We start from the raw sequence: 18056 nt of genomic DNA, 5'->3' as shown, positions 1-18056 counted from the left end.
AGTGAATTGTTCAGCTGGATTGCAAGCTGTTTCCACAGTGTAAATGTGACTTGTTTCAGGGGTGTAACAAGCCCACAGACAACCCTGGGCCCTTTGATCAGGGGAAGGCTCCTGAGATATTCCATGAGGCCCTTGTGTAAAAACAGTGAAATTTGAGCAAAAGAAGGCTATGACTCCTTTAGGTTGTGTTCAGATTAGGGCACTGCATGGCTAGAAAAACAACATTTTTTCATTAGCCAGCCAATGTGTTCTTTACAGTTTGCCCAGTCTTTCATTGCTGGATATCAAGCTTTATGTCACTGGATGCAGTGACTTCGATGAGTCACTAATACCACCCAAATGATATTACTGTGTTCAGCTGAATATAAGAAACTTGACACAAAAAACCAAAAAACAAAACAAACAAACAAACAAAAAAAAAACAAACCACAACCCCCCCCCCAAAAAAAACCCAAACCAAACCACCACAAAATGTTCCAGACTACTGTCGTCTCTCCATGGAAAAGGGATGTATCTTTTCAGCCTACAAGACCAAGGGTGATACAGAGTGAATGTTTTCTAGTTATGAAGTGAAACTTGAGGATGCAGCTCCTGCATTGCTGTGACTGTTGTGGGAAGCAGCTAAAACATTTTGTGCTGATAGAACCAGAAAAAAACCCAGCAAATAACTGCTTTGATCAGAAAATTGTGCTTAAAAACCACTAAAACTTGAAAAGTCTAGTAGTTCAAAAAAGTAATAATGAAAGGCAGTATTTTCAGTTCAGAAAAGGGAAAGGAAAGCTGCAGAAGCAGAAAACAGCAGAATCCATAGAATGATTAACATGCACAGTGCAGCCATTTGCCTTAGAGCAAAGGAGAGCTCCAAGGGAACCTGATCATATTAAACGTGAAGCTAAAATTAGATGCTTGCAGAAGCAGATCAGGATGCAAAAATTAAAAATAGCTGCTGTATCTGCAGAATGCGGTGAAGAATTAGATTTAAAGTCACCAGAGGAAATTATTTAAGAGGAGATATATTTAAGTGGAAAAAAGGACCTGGGAACAGTAGCATATATAATAACGGATACATTACCATCCTAAAGCAGGGGACCGTAGCAGGTAAAAATTCTGCTGCTTTACAAGACAAGAAATAAGCCAGGGGGCTGATCTTGGGCCACAAGGCCAGCACAGCTGTGGACTAAATTGTGGTCCTTTTAGAGATTACTTCAAACTTTGAAACATTTTGAAATTAAATGGGCAAATTGATCAGAGCTTGCATGAAGACCAGGTTTTACTCAGATTGCACATAGAGAGTCAGCATACAGCCTCCTCAATAATTGCATTAAATCAAATTGCCCCACAGACAGTTAAGAAGAAAATGCAGCCAGCAGCATTAACATTAAGCCACAAGCCAAGAAAAGAGAGTGAATTTTATGAATAAATGAGGAATCAGACAAATATTGGCAGGTTGTAATACCAAGTGAAAACTATCCATTGCTGATGGGGCACAGGTAACTGCAGCCCTCCTCATAGCAACAGCAATCAGTCAGGTTCCTAGAACAGGAGATGGATTATGAGACCTGGCTGACCAAATTTACCTTTATTATGTGCAATGAGTGCTGATGTAGCAGAACAGGAGGGAGGCTTCCTAGAATCAGCTATAAAAATACTTTAAAGCATGACAGAGTATTATGGATTTGGTCCAGGAAGAAAAAAAAAAAAAGGGGGGGGGGGGGGAGAGGGGAGGGGAAGTTCCTGTGTTTGGCTAATCAGGATCTACAGTTAAACAATAAATGAGAACATGGATAGCAGAAAAGGATGAGACACTGTTTTAGGGAAAGAATACAAGAAAAATATGTCTAGGATTAGCACAGATTTCTCTAGGCCCTAGAGTGCTTGCCCTGAAACAAGTGGGAAAACCTCTGTGTGCACATGGGCACAAATTTTAAGGTTGACATGACCCAGCTCTATATTGCTGCCTTCCTGACTCATGATGAAAAGTGAAATACCCAGGCAAGAAGAGCCCAGCTGAGCACAGGCAAGTTTGCAGAAGTTACAAGTCAAAAGTATAAGGAAAGCTGTTGTTTTTAGAAGTGAGAAATTTTGTTTTCTTTTTCCCTGCTCTGAATACTAAGTGTCTCTTGGAGGGCAGTGCTATTAAGGGTACACTTTGATCAGTCGACATGCCAGGAGAAAATGGAATTCCATATTTGAGTTGGGCTCTAAAATATACCTCTGAATAGCTATTGCTAGCATATGCAGACTTGATCTTAACCTTGAAATTGCCTCATTTTATAGTATTTTTGGGGTAGGAGAGGGAACACACTTCTACCCTGGAGCATTCTTTTGAATAGTTTAATTATTCAGGTAAATATTTAAGGTGACTGAGCAGCAAAAACTGGCTACTGAATTTGTGATAACTTTGCTACAGGCTAAATAGCAAATCTGCTCAGAAAAAACACAAGAATAAAGGTAGATGATCCAGGATGATCCGGAATGCCTGATGTGCAGTCATAACTTGCTTGAGAGTCAGGTATTTGTGAAAGCAAAGATTATCTCTAGACAGCTTCCAAGAGAGAGATTCCCTACCAGCTCCCCAGTAGTTTGCAGCAGGGCAGCCAGCCAAACCAGCAGAGTGCAGCACAGCATGGCCAAGTTCCCCAGGGTGCTTGGTTCTAGGGGGCAGGAGGAAAAAGTTTGAAGCTTTCCTGTGTCCTTAAGCAGGTGGAAAACAGACCGTGCTACTGTTTTTCACATCAAGGTACCCATCTTCTTTCTTGCCTACAGAGAGAACCACATGCCTCCACTTTCTGCTATAAGCAACAGAAGGTGAAGACAGAGACAGAACCCTACAGCAGGCACCACAGCAAGGCAGACTCCAGAGGTCACTCTGGAGTGACATTCCCCACTGTCTGCACTGGCCTCAGGAGATCCAATGCTGTTCACCTTGAGTTACTGTGGCTTTTTCTCCTGGTTGGTGGCAAAGCTCTCAGCCACCACTGGTAGTATGGTGACCCCCGTGGCAGGGACTCTTCTGGTAGTTAGCACACACAGTACGCACATTTCCCAACACTGTCACACATCCCTGACCCAGAGCACTGATCACAACACCCTAAATCACAAATTCCTTGGTTCCTTATATGCCCACTAATGCTTATGCAATAATGCTCTCTGCCAGAGTGCCATGTTGATATCCCACACTGACCCCTTCACTGTCATCTTTACTTTTCCTTCACTGTCACAATCCAGTCTTTCTTCCTGCCATGAGTTTCTGATTGCAACTCCTCTCTCTAGTATCACACCACACTTTATACTTTACTTCACTCAAAAGAGCTGTGTAACTATATCCTGTTACCAGAATAATTAATGCAGTGCAAGAGGATTTTCATGAGCTTGCTCCAGTGATGGCTGCAAGAGAGATTGCTGCCAGGTGTGGATACTTTACCTACAGAGACCTGGCAGATTTCCAGGCCCTTTGTTTCCTCAATACAGAGGGATCAAGCACGCTGCATCTCCTGGTAACAAGGGTGATTCTGGTGTAGTCAAGATAAAGCTGGTAAATCAGTCAGCAGAATCTTCCCCCTTCTCTCCCTCTCTAACGAGTAAAGAAGAGACCGAGTATTTTGGTGCTGTCAGCATGAATGTGGTATCAATTCAAAGGCAGAGGCTCCTCAGCCCTTTGTGGGTGTCCAGGGTAAATGAGAGCAGCTGCTTGCTCCTGCCACATGATGCTTTCCATTTCATCTTGGCTGCAGAATTATAGCAGACACCAAAGCTGGCAGTATTCTGCATCAGTACCTCCCCCTTATGAAGGAAAACAAGTTTTAGCCTAATGAACTAAAAGAGGACATGTGGTTTGTTTTTCCTTTTAAAAATGTTGCTTACTGTGGACTCCACACTCTCCTGCAGAGCCAAGACACTGTTAACATTTACTTGTGTAGAACACACATATGCAACTTGTATTTCTACAAAACAATACTAGGTATCTGTTTATCTATATTTTACCAGGTATGGTCCTGTCTGTCATATTTGGTCTCCCTGCCTTCTGAAGGAAAGTACTCTGGGGATGCAAAAAGTATATGGGAAAGTTTTAGCCCAATGCAAAACACTAATGTCTCTTTGAGCACATATGAAAAGTCAGTTTTTGTTGAAAAAAAAAAAAACCAAACAACAAAACAACACAAAAAACAACCAACAAAACAATCCTTGTGTGCTGAGCTTTCCAAATGTTTCTGTTTCATTTGTTGGCTAGACCTTTGCAATCAATGAGGCACATACTGATCTAATCCATTCCTGCTCTCGTGTGTGCAAAATCACACACAATTACCATTTTATAACTAAGCCATCCCAGTAACTGTAACAAGGCTATTTGTGATAAAGTCAGTTTGTTGTAGAACTGCAGATTCATTTGATAGATATGCATGTAGACAGACAGGAACATAGTCTTGTTAAAAATATTAAAGGATAACAGAAACATGTTTTAGCCACATCACGTGTAACCTTAAATCCCAATGAACTATGAGACTGAAAAAATTTATCTATAGCTAGCAGAGACTTTCCTTAGGCAATATGAAAATTCATAGAAGTATTAGATTTTAGTATGATGCAAAAAGGAAGTCTCTCGCTAAAATACACACACACAAAGAAAAAGAGAGTGAGGGCAAAGGCAAATAGCAGCACATCAGGTGTTAAGGAAAAAACCCAAACAAAACAACAAACCCTTACAAAGAAGAGAGCTGTAAAAACCAACCAAACAAAAACAAAAAACCCACCCAAAACACCTTGCTTTAACCTCTTGCTTAAGGCAGTGCTAAGTTTGCTCTTGTGACAAAAAATAATTTGCTTCAGGTATAGCTTTAAAATTTAATACAGTAATAGAATTACCAAAACATTTAAATGTTTATCTTCATAACCTTATACCTGTGGTCCTATCATAGTTTCATAGTTTGCCCTGCTGAAATATCACACAGCTTTTTTTCAGATAATTCTGAAGAGGACAGAGAAGGGAAAAAATAAAGAAGAAAAAAAAAAGAAAGAAGAAGTTCTATTTGCAGCAACAAAGGAATTTTCTTCCCCAAGTCATCTCTGTCTCACTCTTCCCAGCTATTTGTAATAACAAATACAACATTACAAAAGAAGCCATCTGTGACAACTGTCAGTTCAGGGCTGCATCAGTTAATGAGCTCACTTGCAGAAGGAATGAAGAGTTAAGTTTTAAAGTTAGTATTTGAAACACAGAACTAATGCAAAGAGGTCAGAAAAGACACCACAGAAGTCATTGTCAGCAGGGGTTCTTGAAAGGCAACTGGTGATAAACATAGTATCTGTTCTCCTATCTGCCTTTATGCTTTACGTCTCAATAGAGGATTTGTATTGTATGTTACCTAACACCAGAGCATTGTAACTGCTGTACATACCACCATCCCACAAGAATCACACTATACCTATAGCTCTGTGCAATTCTGCTGGGTTGGGCCTGGCAGAGATGAAAGAAAAAAATTGTGCTCATCTTCTATCATCAATACTTTCAGTGAAGTTTCAAGACTCAGCTCAGACCACTGGAATGACAGAAGAGTACACAGCCATAATTTATTTTCTGATGGTAAAGGAAGAACAAACAGCATGGGACTACTAGAAAACCACCTGTGCTGTGACCACCACATATAAAACATCTACCCGAGCAAGGATGTGGAGAGAGCTGTGTCAATCGCTGCATTAAGACCAGAAGCTCCAAAGCTAGTACATTTGCATTGCTATTACAGCAGTAAGGACTAACCACATGTTCCTTCAGCCACAAACATTTTATTATACTTTTATTATTATACTGGAGGTTATCAGACAATCAGCAGCTCTGGAACACTGAACAATTAGGATTTGTGTTGTATATACACTATTTAGTCTATGTTCATCAATAACATCTTAAATCAAAAAACCTGAAGAGCTTGTTTATTAGCTTTGTCCAACAAATATTCTTCTTGGGTAATTCACAGATACTTAGATATCTTAATAAAGAAGTTCACATGAGAAGAACCAAATACTGCTCCCAAGGAATAAGCTGAACCTCAGGGACTTCATCATACTCTGACATCTCCAGTTATGTCCTTTCACACACAAGCATTGTTCATGCACCTCAAAAGGAACTTTGAGATGCCCAGACTCTAGTAGTTAGGATATATCAGCTTCAATTTCTGCAGTATTTGTAAGTGTTTCTGGCTGTAATTTACTCTTCCCCCCCAAAGTGTTTTAGTCATCTACTGCACATACATAAGTGCTCTCTTCAAAAGGATTTGTAGCAAAACTGTAAGTTATTTTCTTGTTCAGAGATTATCCCAAGCCATTAAATAGTAACAACATATTAAACATGAAAGAAATATTCTTCAAGACAGGCCTGTCAGCAGATTTGATACAGTAATCTGAATGGAATATCTGGAAACCTACGTGTGATAGGCTGCAACTTGGAGAGCTATGACTCAGACTCAGTTTTTGCAGTGGTGTCAGTGATAGGAAGAAACTGAACTGAGTTTTCACATGCCCTTGTAGCATTTACATTTCATTATTCAACCAAGGCTTGTTAGAACTAAAGCAGCTGTAGTAATAAGGAAATGCAGCTGATTTTCACCCATCCCATATGAGACTAATTTACAAATCTGAAAGGGTCAGCATCCAGATAACTTCAACATTTAGCTCTTCAAAAACTGCAATAAAAAGCTGCACAACTTCGAAAGGCATAATATATTTCAAGATAATTAAACACTCCAATTGGAATAACCAAGACCTTACATCAAACCATAATACAAACCAGAGATTTGTATGATGTATTATCAGTTATTGTTGAAATAAATCCTAATGGCTCCATGCTCTTGGCAGTGTGATGGAAAAATGGAAGCACTTCAAAGTATCACCTTGTTTTTATACTCCTCTTTAAGCTGGATATTTCCTAGATTTCAAGAAATTCTGTTTGACTGGTATTGCAGGTTAGTGTCCTTATACAAAAGCCAAATATTTCCACTCCATAAGACCGTATTAAGCAAGCCAAATACCTATAAGTTAAGAGAAAAAAAATAATTAGGGTATTCTTTTCTAAAAAAAAAAAAAAAAAAAAAAAAGCAGCCCGGCTATAAATTCAAGGCAAGCCAGAAACAGTCACCATCCTTTTCTTTTTGGACAAGACATGTTTTAGACTGTCACAAGCTTTTTTAACAGATGCTTTGGAAATCAAATCAACTTTGTCTCCACAGAATTAAACAAATTCACTCAGCACCTCAGCATATGCACATCCAGAACCCACAATTAATTAATGCTGGGACAATGTATAACAGCCAGAGTTTTGAAAAGCAGGGTTTACTAGGATGTTGATATAATAAGCCCCCTTTGCCCTGCTGGGAAGAGCTCTATGAACACAAGGTTTACATTGTTGTATTACAAAGAACTTACAAATTACAAATTATTATGAATTACAAAGAATTTGATGTGTGAAAATGCTCACAGTTGATTAAAAAGCCAGGTTCAGCACCAAAAGACAGAGCAGGAAGCATTGTGTTTCCTCCTTACTTATATTTTAACGTTCTTGGATATGGACAGAAATAGAGACACTCAAATGTATCTGGAAGTGCTGCACCTCAGCTCTAGAGACAGATGCCAAATGCTGTTTCTTCTTATTAAGAAACAACTTTTCTTTTGGTGGAAAACTTTGGTTGTTGTTTTACCACAGTACTAATGGGCCTGAATGAATGATAACCCATAGAGCAATCTTAACACATAAAGCAACACATGCAATCAGTAGAACAGGGCTCTCAGGTACCATTGGCTATTTTAAAACACATTTATTGTACCCATACATACCACAGACACATTAAGAGTTCCCATGCTGGTCACAGAAGCAAAACGACAAGTTGTTCCTGGTGCTTTACAAGATTCAATTCCTGGAATCATGCTGGCCCCTGTGGACACTTTGATGTCAGCAAGTGCCTTTGCCCAAGCAAAAGTACTAACCAGCCACAGAAAGGCTGTTATGACAGTGACAGCCAAGTCCTGCAGAAAGCAAAGTACCCATTATTAGGTTAAAACAAGACTTGCATGAGAGCAAGACAGAGAAAGTATCATTCACAACACCAAAATAACTGCATCAGTGCTAATGTTCACAAGCAAATTTATCCATTAACATTTTTTTAATCACAACACTGTGATTATTCTGTGTTGATACTCAGCTACAAAACTGTATGCCTTTTGTATCTGTCAAGCAAAGCAACCTTATCCTTAGTAAGAGTTTTCCAAATCAGATGATTAGTACTTATGCTATAAAAATTTTAGTTAATGTTTAGTAAAATGGGGATGACAGTGGAGAAAGGGAAGAAGATTTAAATCTAGATGGCTGATAGGCTAAGATTTGGCTTGTAACATCACTATGTCTGTTCTTGGGCATGCTCTATAATGTCTCATTCTGAGGATGAGGGGGTTGATATTTAAGGTGACTGAAATGCACAAGGTAACAACTTCCCTCTGCCAGTTGCATCTGCACAGCAGGTGCTCTACACAAGGAAAATCCCAGAGACTAACAGAGGAGGTTCTGCTTACAGAACAGTTGTCTATTCAAATACACACAAAAGAACAGTTGTGGTGAAGATGTTGATCACCTGAGAAAGTCAAACTTCATTCCACTCTGCTAGTACAATTGCATAAGGCATGGAGTATGGATATTCAAGGGCTTTGGGTCCCCTTTTGTGCTTGAGTGCTGTAGTCAGTAGTCAGAGATATTTGTGTTCACACTCCATCTAACTTTGGCAATTACTAAATATTTATAAGTTTTTCAGATACTCTTATATTAGTAGTATTTATCATCTACTTGTGGTTTCAAAGGCAAATTATTAAAATACCTTAGTAATACTTACAGTTAGTGGAAACTTGCTATTTTGCTGATACACATGCTTATATCCAATATATACCACAAGTGCAGCAATGCAGTAGAGGAATACCAAGACCGCAAGTGTGACAAAGAACTGTGCAGAAGAGGAGAAGTTACCCACAAGAGAGACATCAGTCCAAGTACCACCACAGCGTTTTGGGTCTGGTGCATTAAATACAGCAGTATGCAACCTGCAAAGATCATAGCCTTTGTGTAGTTAAAGTTTGATCTACAACAGAAATCTCATATAACTGTGTTTCACAATAACAGTGCTTCAGCATTGCTGGTTTGTAAGTTTATTCTAAAAGACAAGTTCTCTTTGTATAATGTATCAGTTATACAAAGATTTGTCAAGATGTCTGAAGATGTTTTTCCCCATCCCACACTGAGATATGCATTAGCAACTTCAGGAGAAGGATCTTAATCTTTAGAGCAACTGAAGAAAGAAGCCACCATTTGGAAGCAGACATAACCACATTATTTTAGAGACTGTCAGTTGAGGACTTAAGAGGCACCAAGTTACATTACAGCTACAGGAAAATGCAAGCACAACAAGTTCAGTAACACCTGTGAACAGCAGCAGCCATTCAGTTGCTGAATCATTTCAGATTTCTGCTCTAAGTGCTGTTACAATGCTGGGTGTTGTGACCATATTCTATACTTCTATAGAAGTTCTTACCACCTGATCTCTAAATTAATGTCTGTACTTAATCCTGTGATTATCAAACACATGTGGAACACTGACTCTGTGCTTGTTGCAACTGTGTAGCTGTGAGAAGAAAGAAGCCTTGCTTCTTGTGCTCTGGGAAAGAATTTCTACAAAACCACTAGAATTAAATATCCAGTTTTTCTGTACCCAAAATCCTCCCACCAGGATCATAGGGGAATAAGCTGAAACCTAAGTATGTTCCACTTAGCCTTTAAACAAAAATATGATAATGGTGCACCCAAAGTGATCTTATCTAGACCACCAAAACAACAACAAATTGATGGATGGACCTGTGAAAATTAATTGTATTGTTTTGCATATGAATCATCTTCTCTAGCATTCATGCACTGCTAGAACAGAGCTTAAGGCACAGTGATACAAAACAATAATACAGCCCATTGCCATTTCAACCTACTTCTTTCTACAGGGCACTGACAACCACAATGCTTTGAACAACTAAATATTTATTATTTTTACTACAGAGTGAGGCAGAGGTATCACATACTCATTCAGATATATACAAAAATATACTTGCAGAGAGACAGATGGAGAAAAAAGTAATACATAATTAGTGTATGAGTGATAACTCAAGAACTAATACTCACCTGAATGGATAAGCAAAAGCAGCTGAAACAGTTTTGTTTACCACACCTTTGCAGGAAACTAGAAGGGTAGTTTCACCTTGAAAGCCTCCACAGGTGGCAAAAGCAAAGATGGAAAAAATCTGTAGGAATTGATACACAGACATACCATTGCACACTACTAGAGCTCAAAACCTCAACATTAAACTGTAACAGTTAATGAAGGCAAATAAAAAAGCTAGCAGTGGTAAAGTATGAAGTGATGTCAAGAGGTAATGAAAAGGCTGAGTTTCTAAATTGAAAAAAACATGAGCAAAACAAAAGCCTGTTTGAAAGTTCTTTTTGTTTACATTTTCTTAGCTCTACAGCAAAAGGCTTTTTTTTGTTTTGTTCTGGGTGTATATGTTATTGTTTGTTTGCATTTATTTTTTTTTTCTAATGCTAGAAGCCAGCACAATATCTCTTGTAGCTAGTAAGGAAAGTATTTTTAGGAGTCTCAGACATCCACAGCTGTAGAGTATCTAGAAGGTACACACTCAGAATATTGCTTATCAGCTTGACTCTCCAGGTGGCTCTTTTGTTTTCTCTTTGCTCATCAGCAAAAGCCTAAACTCCCCAAAATCAGAATACTCAGCAGCACAAGTTACTATGACAGACTAAGAATTAACACAGAGGTTTTGTGTATATGCAGAACCATTCCTCCCTGTCAGAGGGCCTTGGTTGAAGAGCAGCCTTGTAGGGAACATCCACCACCAGAGACACCAGGCAGGGAGCTGGCAGACAATTAGCACATAACTCTGCAAGCCCACCCCGGTCAGGCATAGGAGCAAAGCCTGAGAAAGAACAAAGCCCCAAGAGAAGACTGAGACTTCCCCCTGCGCCTCCTCAGCCACACTCACCCACTCGAGGACCTTAATGAAGCCCAGAGGCTCTAAGAGCAAGCCACAGTCCACCTTCAACCCAGCCATTCTGGAAAGCACCAGAGCAGCCAACAAGAACTCACACCCCCACCTACACAGAGCTGCAGCTCTGCACAGGGACTCATATAGGGACAACCCCTCTGCTCCTCCCTGCCACACCCCTGCCACACCCACAGCCACCAGAGTGGGCTGGCCACACCCCCCTTACCTCACAATGGGGCTGGCCACACCCACCCTTACCTCACAATGGGGCTGGCCACACCCACCCTTACCTCACAATGGAGCTGGCCACACCCATCCTTACCTCATAATGGGGCTGGCCACACCCACCCTTACCTCATAATAGGGCTGGCCACACCCACCCTTACCTCACAATGGGCTGGCCACACCCATCCTTACCTCACAATGGGCTGGCCACACCCCCTTACCTCACGGTGGGCCCTCCTCATCCCAAATCATAGCCCAAAGGGAGTCTGGCCCCAGGGGTAGGGGAGAACTTGGGTGCCACTGTCATGGAGGACTTTGTCTATGGAAATGGCACAGTAGCTGTCACAGGAAGGAAAAGCTTCAGCCATTTTGTGGATTGAGGCAGCAGTGATGTCCTTCTTTCCCTCACCAGAGGCTGCCGTGTCAGGGCTGTGTGCTCATGGCCAGGCTTCTCAGAGGATCTCAGAGGATCCTTGATGCTAGGCTCATTGATTTTCTAAGCAAACAAGGCAGAGGCTCTTGACAATTCATGTCAAGATTAATTCCAGCAAGCTTGCTGAAATACCATCAACTGCATTTGACTTTTTAAGCATTAAATAGTTTTTGTGATTGTGGTCTATTGTTGTTAATCTTCAGTGAAACTGAAGAACTAACACTCATACTGAAGATTTGAGGCCTATGAGACAGTCTGCCCTCTGCCCTCCTCCCCGGCCGGGGAGCTCCAAGGGACACGCCACTCACTGCAGCAGCTTCCTGGCCCTGCATCATGACCTTCTAGAATCTTTTGTGAATGCTGAGGCTCTCGTGGGAAACCACTGAGGAACATCAGGGTGTCTGGTGCTGGCCTTGGGAAGGGATAGCCATGGGACTCTGTGGCTGCTTCTGGCAAGTTCTAGTTGTTCTAGTAGCTTCTAGCAAGGTCTGTGAGGTTCTGTTTAGCTGAGCCCTGTTATGGCTACAACAGTGTTGCAGCAGGTGCTGAAGAGGTGCCAATGGCTTGGAGTGCAGCTCCTGGGTACGATCCCATATGGATCATGGAGACAGTGTGGGAAATCTCATGTGACTGGAGTGTTGCCATGGATACAGGCTCCTTAAGAAGGACAAGCCAGGATGGTGAGGTGCCCTTCATGTGAGAGAGCAGAAGGGTATGCATGGAGCTCTGCATTAGGATGGATGGTGCATCATCTCAGAGTTTCTGTGCTAGGATTAGAGGGTAGAAAAACATGGGTGATGCTCCTGTGGCTGTCTACTGCAAGCTACATAATCAGGAAGAAGCAGAGGAGACCTTCAGATAACCAGAGGATGGCCCTGATCCTCAAGGGGATCTTTAAGCACCTTTTGGAAAGGGCAAGGCAGCACAAGCAATCCAGGAGGTGTCTGGAGTGCAGTGATGATACAGCTCACTCACACAGGTGATGGAAGAGCTGGCAAGGTGAGGTGCTCTGTGGACTTCATATTGACAGATAAGGAAGGGACTGATTTGACAGGGATACGGAAGCTGGGGACAAGCTTGGCTGAGTTTGCTCTGTGACAGATGCTACTACTGTGAGTAAGTCGTGGGAGGCCAACCAAGGGTGGCAATACGTGGGGAAGCTTCCAGGTTGGACAATACATGTGAGAATGGTAGCAAAGTGTCAGCCTCTTAACTGGCCTAGGGCTGTACTGCAGAACACTGGCAGCAGGGTCTGATGTTCTTACACAGTTTGCCTCTCAGTTCAAGGAGGATTTTCAACCCTAGCTTTCTGTACAAGAGAAGTGCTGAAATCTGCCTGCTGCTACTGGCTGCTGGACATAGTCCAAGTTTAAAGCTGTAGAAAGGATGGCACTTGCCTTTCTTTCACTGCTACTTTACAAATACAGCTGCTGCCCAGCCTGGCAGCCTCCTCCCTGACTGGTGTCTTCTGCTTTGTGCATGTTTGTGCTTGTGAGCATACCATGGACTGTACATACAAAATATGTTCAATCCCCAGTTGTCAAATGCTGATGTGCCTTCCCTTGAGAGTTATATAAACTTTTAAAATTGATAAAATAGGCTCCTTTACCACATGAAAATGGCATAATTGATACTTCAAAATACAGTTAACTAGTATTACTGATTCTGTTAGTTCCAGTATCTATAAATGATCTAAATCTGATGTGCTAGCTTGCTAACATCACTACTAGGATAATAATGTATAAGATTCCTGTTAAGATTAGTAATTAATTGATTAGAAGTGATGACTACTTTTACTGTCTATTGGAAATTTCCAAGAATATGTTTTTGTGGGTATAAAGCACACCTGGTGCAGAATGCACTGGAGGGTGACAGCACCTGTGTGGCTGGCTGTGAAACTTTCCTTGGCAGAGTAAGGGTATTCTACAAGTGCTCAAAGAGCTGAGGCCAAGGTGCTGAGCCCCACCAGGACTCTAGCAGAGTGCACAGGTATCATCAAGCATATGCTAAATTAGATTTCTAACATTTGTCTTAATTCTCTCAAGGGAATTGAGCACTCCCAGATGTGTGCTTTTGAAGCACAAAAATGATCAGCTTCTCTGGAGCAGCCAGAGTACTAAAACACTCTTAGCCCTGTTAGAAATCACAGCAGGGTGTCACAGAAATGGGAAACCCCAGGAAGGGCCAAGCCACCAATCTGCAGGATGGCACCTTGCATTTCCAGGTGAAGATGACAAGATCTGAAGGTCTGAGCCCTCTGGGTGTGCTCTGGTGTGGTCTTGGACATAGCCTTGAGAAAGCTCCAGCTCCTGCAAATGCATTGCTCTGTGCCATAAGCCCTTTGAGCCTTCATCCTATGGCTTTGAGAGTGCTTTAGATATGCTTGGCAAAGGCTGAGTACCTCCATGATAAGGTTTAGACAATAAAATTTGTTATCTTATTAATTAGGTTGAAAGTATAATTTGACTTCACAAGATATGTCATTGCATATCTTGCAAGGGGGAGAACAATAACCTGTGATTTTGGTGCAGAAATTGTTTCCAATGCAGTGGAGGTGAACAGTGAGTGCAAATTAGGGAACAAGGCTACAGCAGAGCTGTGCTAATCTCCTAGGGTCTCTTTTACAGGGGTATTGCTGTGACACAACTAAAATGTGCTTTCGTTTGGGCTGTGCAGGTCTTGTAGGATCCAAGTCCAGGAGGGGAGAGTCTGTGGAACTGTCAGTGGTTTTTTTCCTGTATTTCATGGCACTGTTTCCAGCTCAGCTGGTGAAAGGCTCTCCGATGTTTTAAGAGTCTGTCATAAAATCAAATGAGCATTGTCCAGTCCAGGAAAACTTATCCTATGGGAAACTATCTACTCTCCCTACTCTCCAGGTAGTAGATGACTCTCACAAGAAACCCCCATGATCCAGACAAGCAGTGAGGGTTCAGGCCACCTTGATTAGCTGATCTGTCTGAATATCCAGTGCCTTTAAAGAGTAAAACAGGAATATAAAAAAAAGGGACAGACTAAGATAAAAGATGCAGTAATTGTTTGCTTGTTCTCTCCCCACCCTACATGCCTGAGAAAAACTGTTCCATATATAAGTGGCATATAAATTCTTGGTTCAGTCAAAATAAACCAAGCAACACCCTGCCCCCCATCCTATATATCTCAGTTTTTTTTTTCTCTGTCTTCCCTCTCCCTCATCTTCTACTTAAACCCTGTAAGAAATGTATCTCCCTAAAATATATATAGAGGCACTTATTTGTTTCCTCTCCTTTTTCACATGTCAGTTACTGAAAAGGATTTAATTATTTAAAGCATTCCTCAAAAATGTTCTTAGCCTGATTGATATTTTTTTCTTCCCCAAGTCTTTTCAGGTGTCAGATGTCTGGTGTGGATGTACACTGAACTATATACAATGTTCTAGATCTGGGCTCTTTATTTCAAAATTGAAATAAGGCTCTTAATTTTGCGCTCCATATACTTCTCTTTCCATTGGGGTTAAAAGTATTTCGGAACATTTTAGTAGTGGATTGCACTCCAAAGTGATATCAAGAACATTAAATATAAATAGTCCTTCCACAGAGCTAATTTCATAAGCTGAAACCAATCCTGAATCACTTAGCATGGAAGAATTTAAGCAGGTAGACTTTTTACTGTTTAAGAGCACTGGAAAAAGCCACTACAGAAAAAAAGAGTTATTTTTCTTGGAAAATCAGTTTGGCTTAGAGAGAAAGTGACAGAAGATAAAAATTATATAACAAATAGGAGAAAGGAGAAGTTGGTAATAATGAATATGAATAAGAAGGCAGCAGTAATAAGAAAGCAAATGGACCAAGGGACCAGTATATGGTCTGCAGCCTTGAAGGCATCAGCAATATATTTTTGAAACACAGGGGGAAGAAAAGAGATTATACCAAAGCAAATAGACAAAGATGATGGAAATTAACTAACAAAAACAAAAAAACAAAGAAACAAAACAAACCCCCCACAAAAACAAACAAAAAAAACAACCAACCAAAAAAACCCAACAAAAACAAAAACCGAAGAAAACAACCAACCAAAAAACCCAAACCAAATCAAAACACAAATCCAGAAAAAACCAAAAGGCAGGAATGGTCAATATTTTTAGGCTGAAAAAAGCAGGAAAGTATTAATATGCTAATTTTGTAATAAATCCTTTCCATTCCACTGTTCCAGCAGACCTCAGGGGAGTGATGGGTCACATCTGCTAAAGGTTTTATATCAGCTGTCGATACCCAGCAAACCCAGAGTGGACAGAACTGATAAAGAAGCTCTCTGAATACCAGCCATGATTGCTGGTCATTTTTGAAACACTGGCAAGATCCAGGTGTCTGATATTACAGCAGTATAAGCCTCTCCATTTATCACTATTCCTATGAAAAAAGGGTGACTGGTGCAGAACCCTCTAGATAGAGAATTAAATTAGAAAAATTGTTGATGTCAAGCTACATGGTCATTTAGGAGTTAGTTTTTGTCTATAAATCAATCCTTAAGCAGTGATGATCAAAATACTGAGCCATTAGTAGTTGTCCTGTAACATACTTCCAAGTTCTGCAAGGTATGTGGCCTGATACTTCATGACTCCAGAAGGATATAAAACTGATGTGAAACACAGATTTAATCAGAAATTAGGTGACTGGTAGCTTTTTAACGGAAAGTTAGCATTATTATTGAAAAACTAAGAATAATTTCTCAGTATACTGAGTCCCATTCCATGGAAAATAAAAAGGAGGACAAAAGTGTGATGCTTATACAGCTGTTCTCATGCCTGACAAAGTGTTGGGAGGGACCAGCAGGATTCATGGCTGCCCTGGGGAGATGTCTCCAGCAGAGACAGCAAAGTTTTAGTGCTCCTGTGTGAGGAGAGAGTGAACTTCCTCTGGAGCATTGTACAGCAGTCTCATTTACTAATGCTTGTGGAAGATTAATTCCAGCTAGCTGGATGCTTAAAGGTCATGAAGAGCTCATTTTCTTACATGGAAAGAACTTGAGTGGTTTATCTTAGCAAAATTAAGAGTAACTGAAGGTATTACTGCTGTCTTGAAGTACACAAGGGAGTAGAGACAGAGAAGGCAGAGATTTATACTAAATGACAGTTTTATCACAGGGATCACTGCGTATCATCAAATAATACAGTTTATGCTGAGTATAAAGTCTAAGATACTAGAATGTCTTCCAACAGAAGGCAAAACGCTGGAAGTTGTTTTAAAAGAGAGTTCAGAATATTTGCAATATTGTTGCTTGTGATAGCAGTGGGAAAAAACTTGATGATTCATTATGGTTTTTTTCCTATCCTAATCCCTTACGCAGTTCAAACAAGGATTTATTCAGGAAGGTCCTGAGCTCTGTGTTCATAGATAAAGCAAAAGTGGATGATTAAGTTAATACTTATCTGGCACTGGAGATCCCATTGCATGGGACCACTCTGTCCATAATCCTGTCTGTTCAGCAGCCTGCCATAATTTTGGAAAACCAGGTGGGGAAAGTGCTTTTCTTCCTCCCATATTAAATAACTCCACCTGCCAAATAGCTGTCTACAGGTAGCTCCCTGTGATGTTATAGGCTGCAATTTTCTGTCCATTTTGTTAGTTGTCTGTTGGTTTTCTATTATCCCTTAATCATTTTGTTTGCTCAAACTCTGATGTTTTAAATCTTTCCTCTTTAGACTTGTTACTTTTTATACCAATTATTTATATTTTGACCCTCTAATAACAGCACTAAGCTACATAGTTACTTTTCCCTGATTTCTGTGGCACGTTTCTGGCTTGTTTCCAAGACTTTGGAACTCACTGCTTAATGTTTCCCTTTGCTTACAGTCCTTGAGATGTATTTCACTGTATATGCCATTCATCTACCACATCCGAGCAGGTTTTAAATTCTGTGGTTAATACAAGCTAGATTTTCTGAAATTTTAAAAAATAAGTTCTAGGCATTTAATTTAGTTGTAACAGCTTTGTCCTGATCTATGATGTTGCTCATTAGTACCCTTGCTGCCTTGAATTTTAATTTTCTTCTGCTGCATATGTAAAAAGTCCTGATATTCTCCTTGATCTGTGTGAAAACCACTGAAGGGCAGGCAGTAAAGCCTCTTTGCCCCCTATGTTTCTGTGTCTGCTTCCAAAGGGCAGGAGGCAAGGCAGCCCTTCCCAGAGAGCCAGCAGCTCCTCTGGAGGATGTTTCAGAGCAGAAGTTTCTGGTAGATGTTCTTGCCTCCCAGGCTGTGAGATTTCCACGGGTGACCACAATCTACGAATCTCGTGGGTTAATCTTCATGGCGCATCACTCTGTAGGTGTTAAGTAGGTAGCTGTGGGA

The 18056-nt window shown here is 40.7% G+C and overlaps 1 protein-coding gene across 3 annotated transcripts; it reads right to left on the bottom strand.

The window, feature by feature from the left end:
- Window positions 1-5761: 5761 nt before the first annotated feature.
- SYPL1 (synaptophysin like 1) lies at window positions 5762-12226 on the bottom strand. Of its 3 annotated transcripts, none has more exons than XM_071733938.1 (5): window positions 12040-12226; window positions 10196-10314; window positions 8868-9072; window positions 7822-8010; window positions 5762-7019 (listed from the first exon to the last, which is right to left on the bottom strand). In XM_071733938.1, the coding sequence occupies exons 1-5, from the start codon at window positions 12064-12066 to the stop codon at window positions 6924-6926; spliced, it is 636 nt and encodes a 211-aa protein (XP_071590039.1). In that variant the 5' UTR covers window positions 12067-12226; the 3' UTR covers window positions 5762-6923. The 3 variants fall into 3 exon arrangements, with proteins under 3 accessions (XP_071590039.1, XP_071590040.1, XP_071590038.1); XM_071733939.1 differs by lacking the exon at window positions 12040-12226 and adding an exon at window positions 11520-12012; XM_071733937.1 differs by lacking the exon at window positions 12040-12226 and adding an exon at window positions 11071-11278.
- Between the last annotated feature and the right edge of the window lie 5830 nt (window positions 12227-18056).

This window comes from Heliangelus exortis, chromosome 1 (genome assembly GCF_036169615.1).
Source record: "Heliangelus exortis chromosome 1, bHelExo1.hap1, whole genome shotgun sequence".
In the NCBI taxonomy this organism is placed as follows: Eukaryota; Metazoa; Chordata; class Aves; order Apodiformes; family Trochilidae; genus Heliangelus; species Heliangelus exortis.
Note: the sequence above shows the minus strand (reverse complement) of the source record. Positions and strands in the feature narration are given on the sequence as shown.

What these genes read in the sequence shown, in the direction of transcription:
- SYPL1 (XM_071733937.1), bottom strand. Translation starts at nt 11,139, where the DNA reads ATGGCTGGGTTGAAGGTGGACTGTGGCTTGCTCTTAGAGCCTCTGGGC. An exon ending in GCTTTTGCTTATCCATTCAG is followed by an intron (nt 9,073 to 10,195) that starts GTGAGTATTAGT and finishes TGATCTTTGCAG; the next exon opens with GTTGCATACTGCTGTATTTA. An exon ending in GAACTCTTAATGTGTCTGTG is followed by an intron (nt 7,020 to 7,821) that starts GTATGTATGGGT and finishes CTTAACTTATAG; the next exon opens with GTATTTGGCTTGCTTAATAC.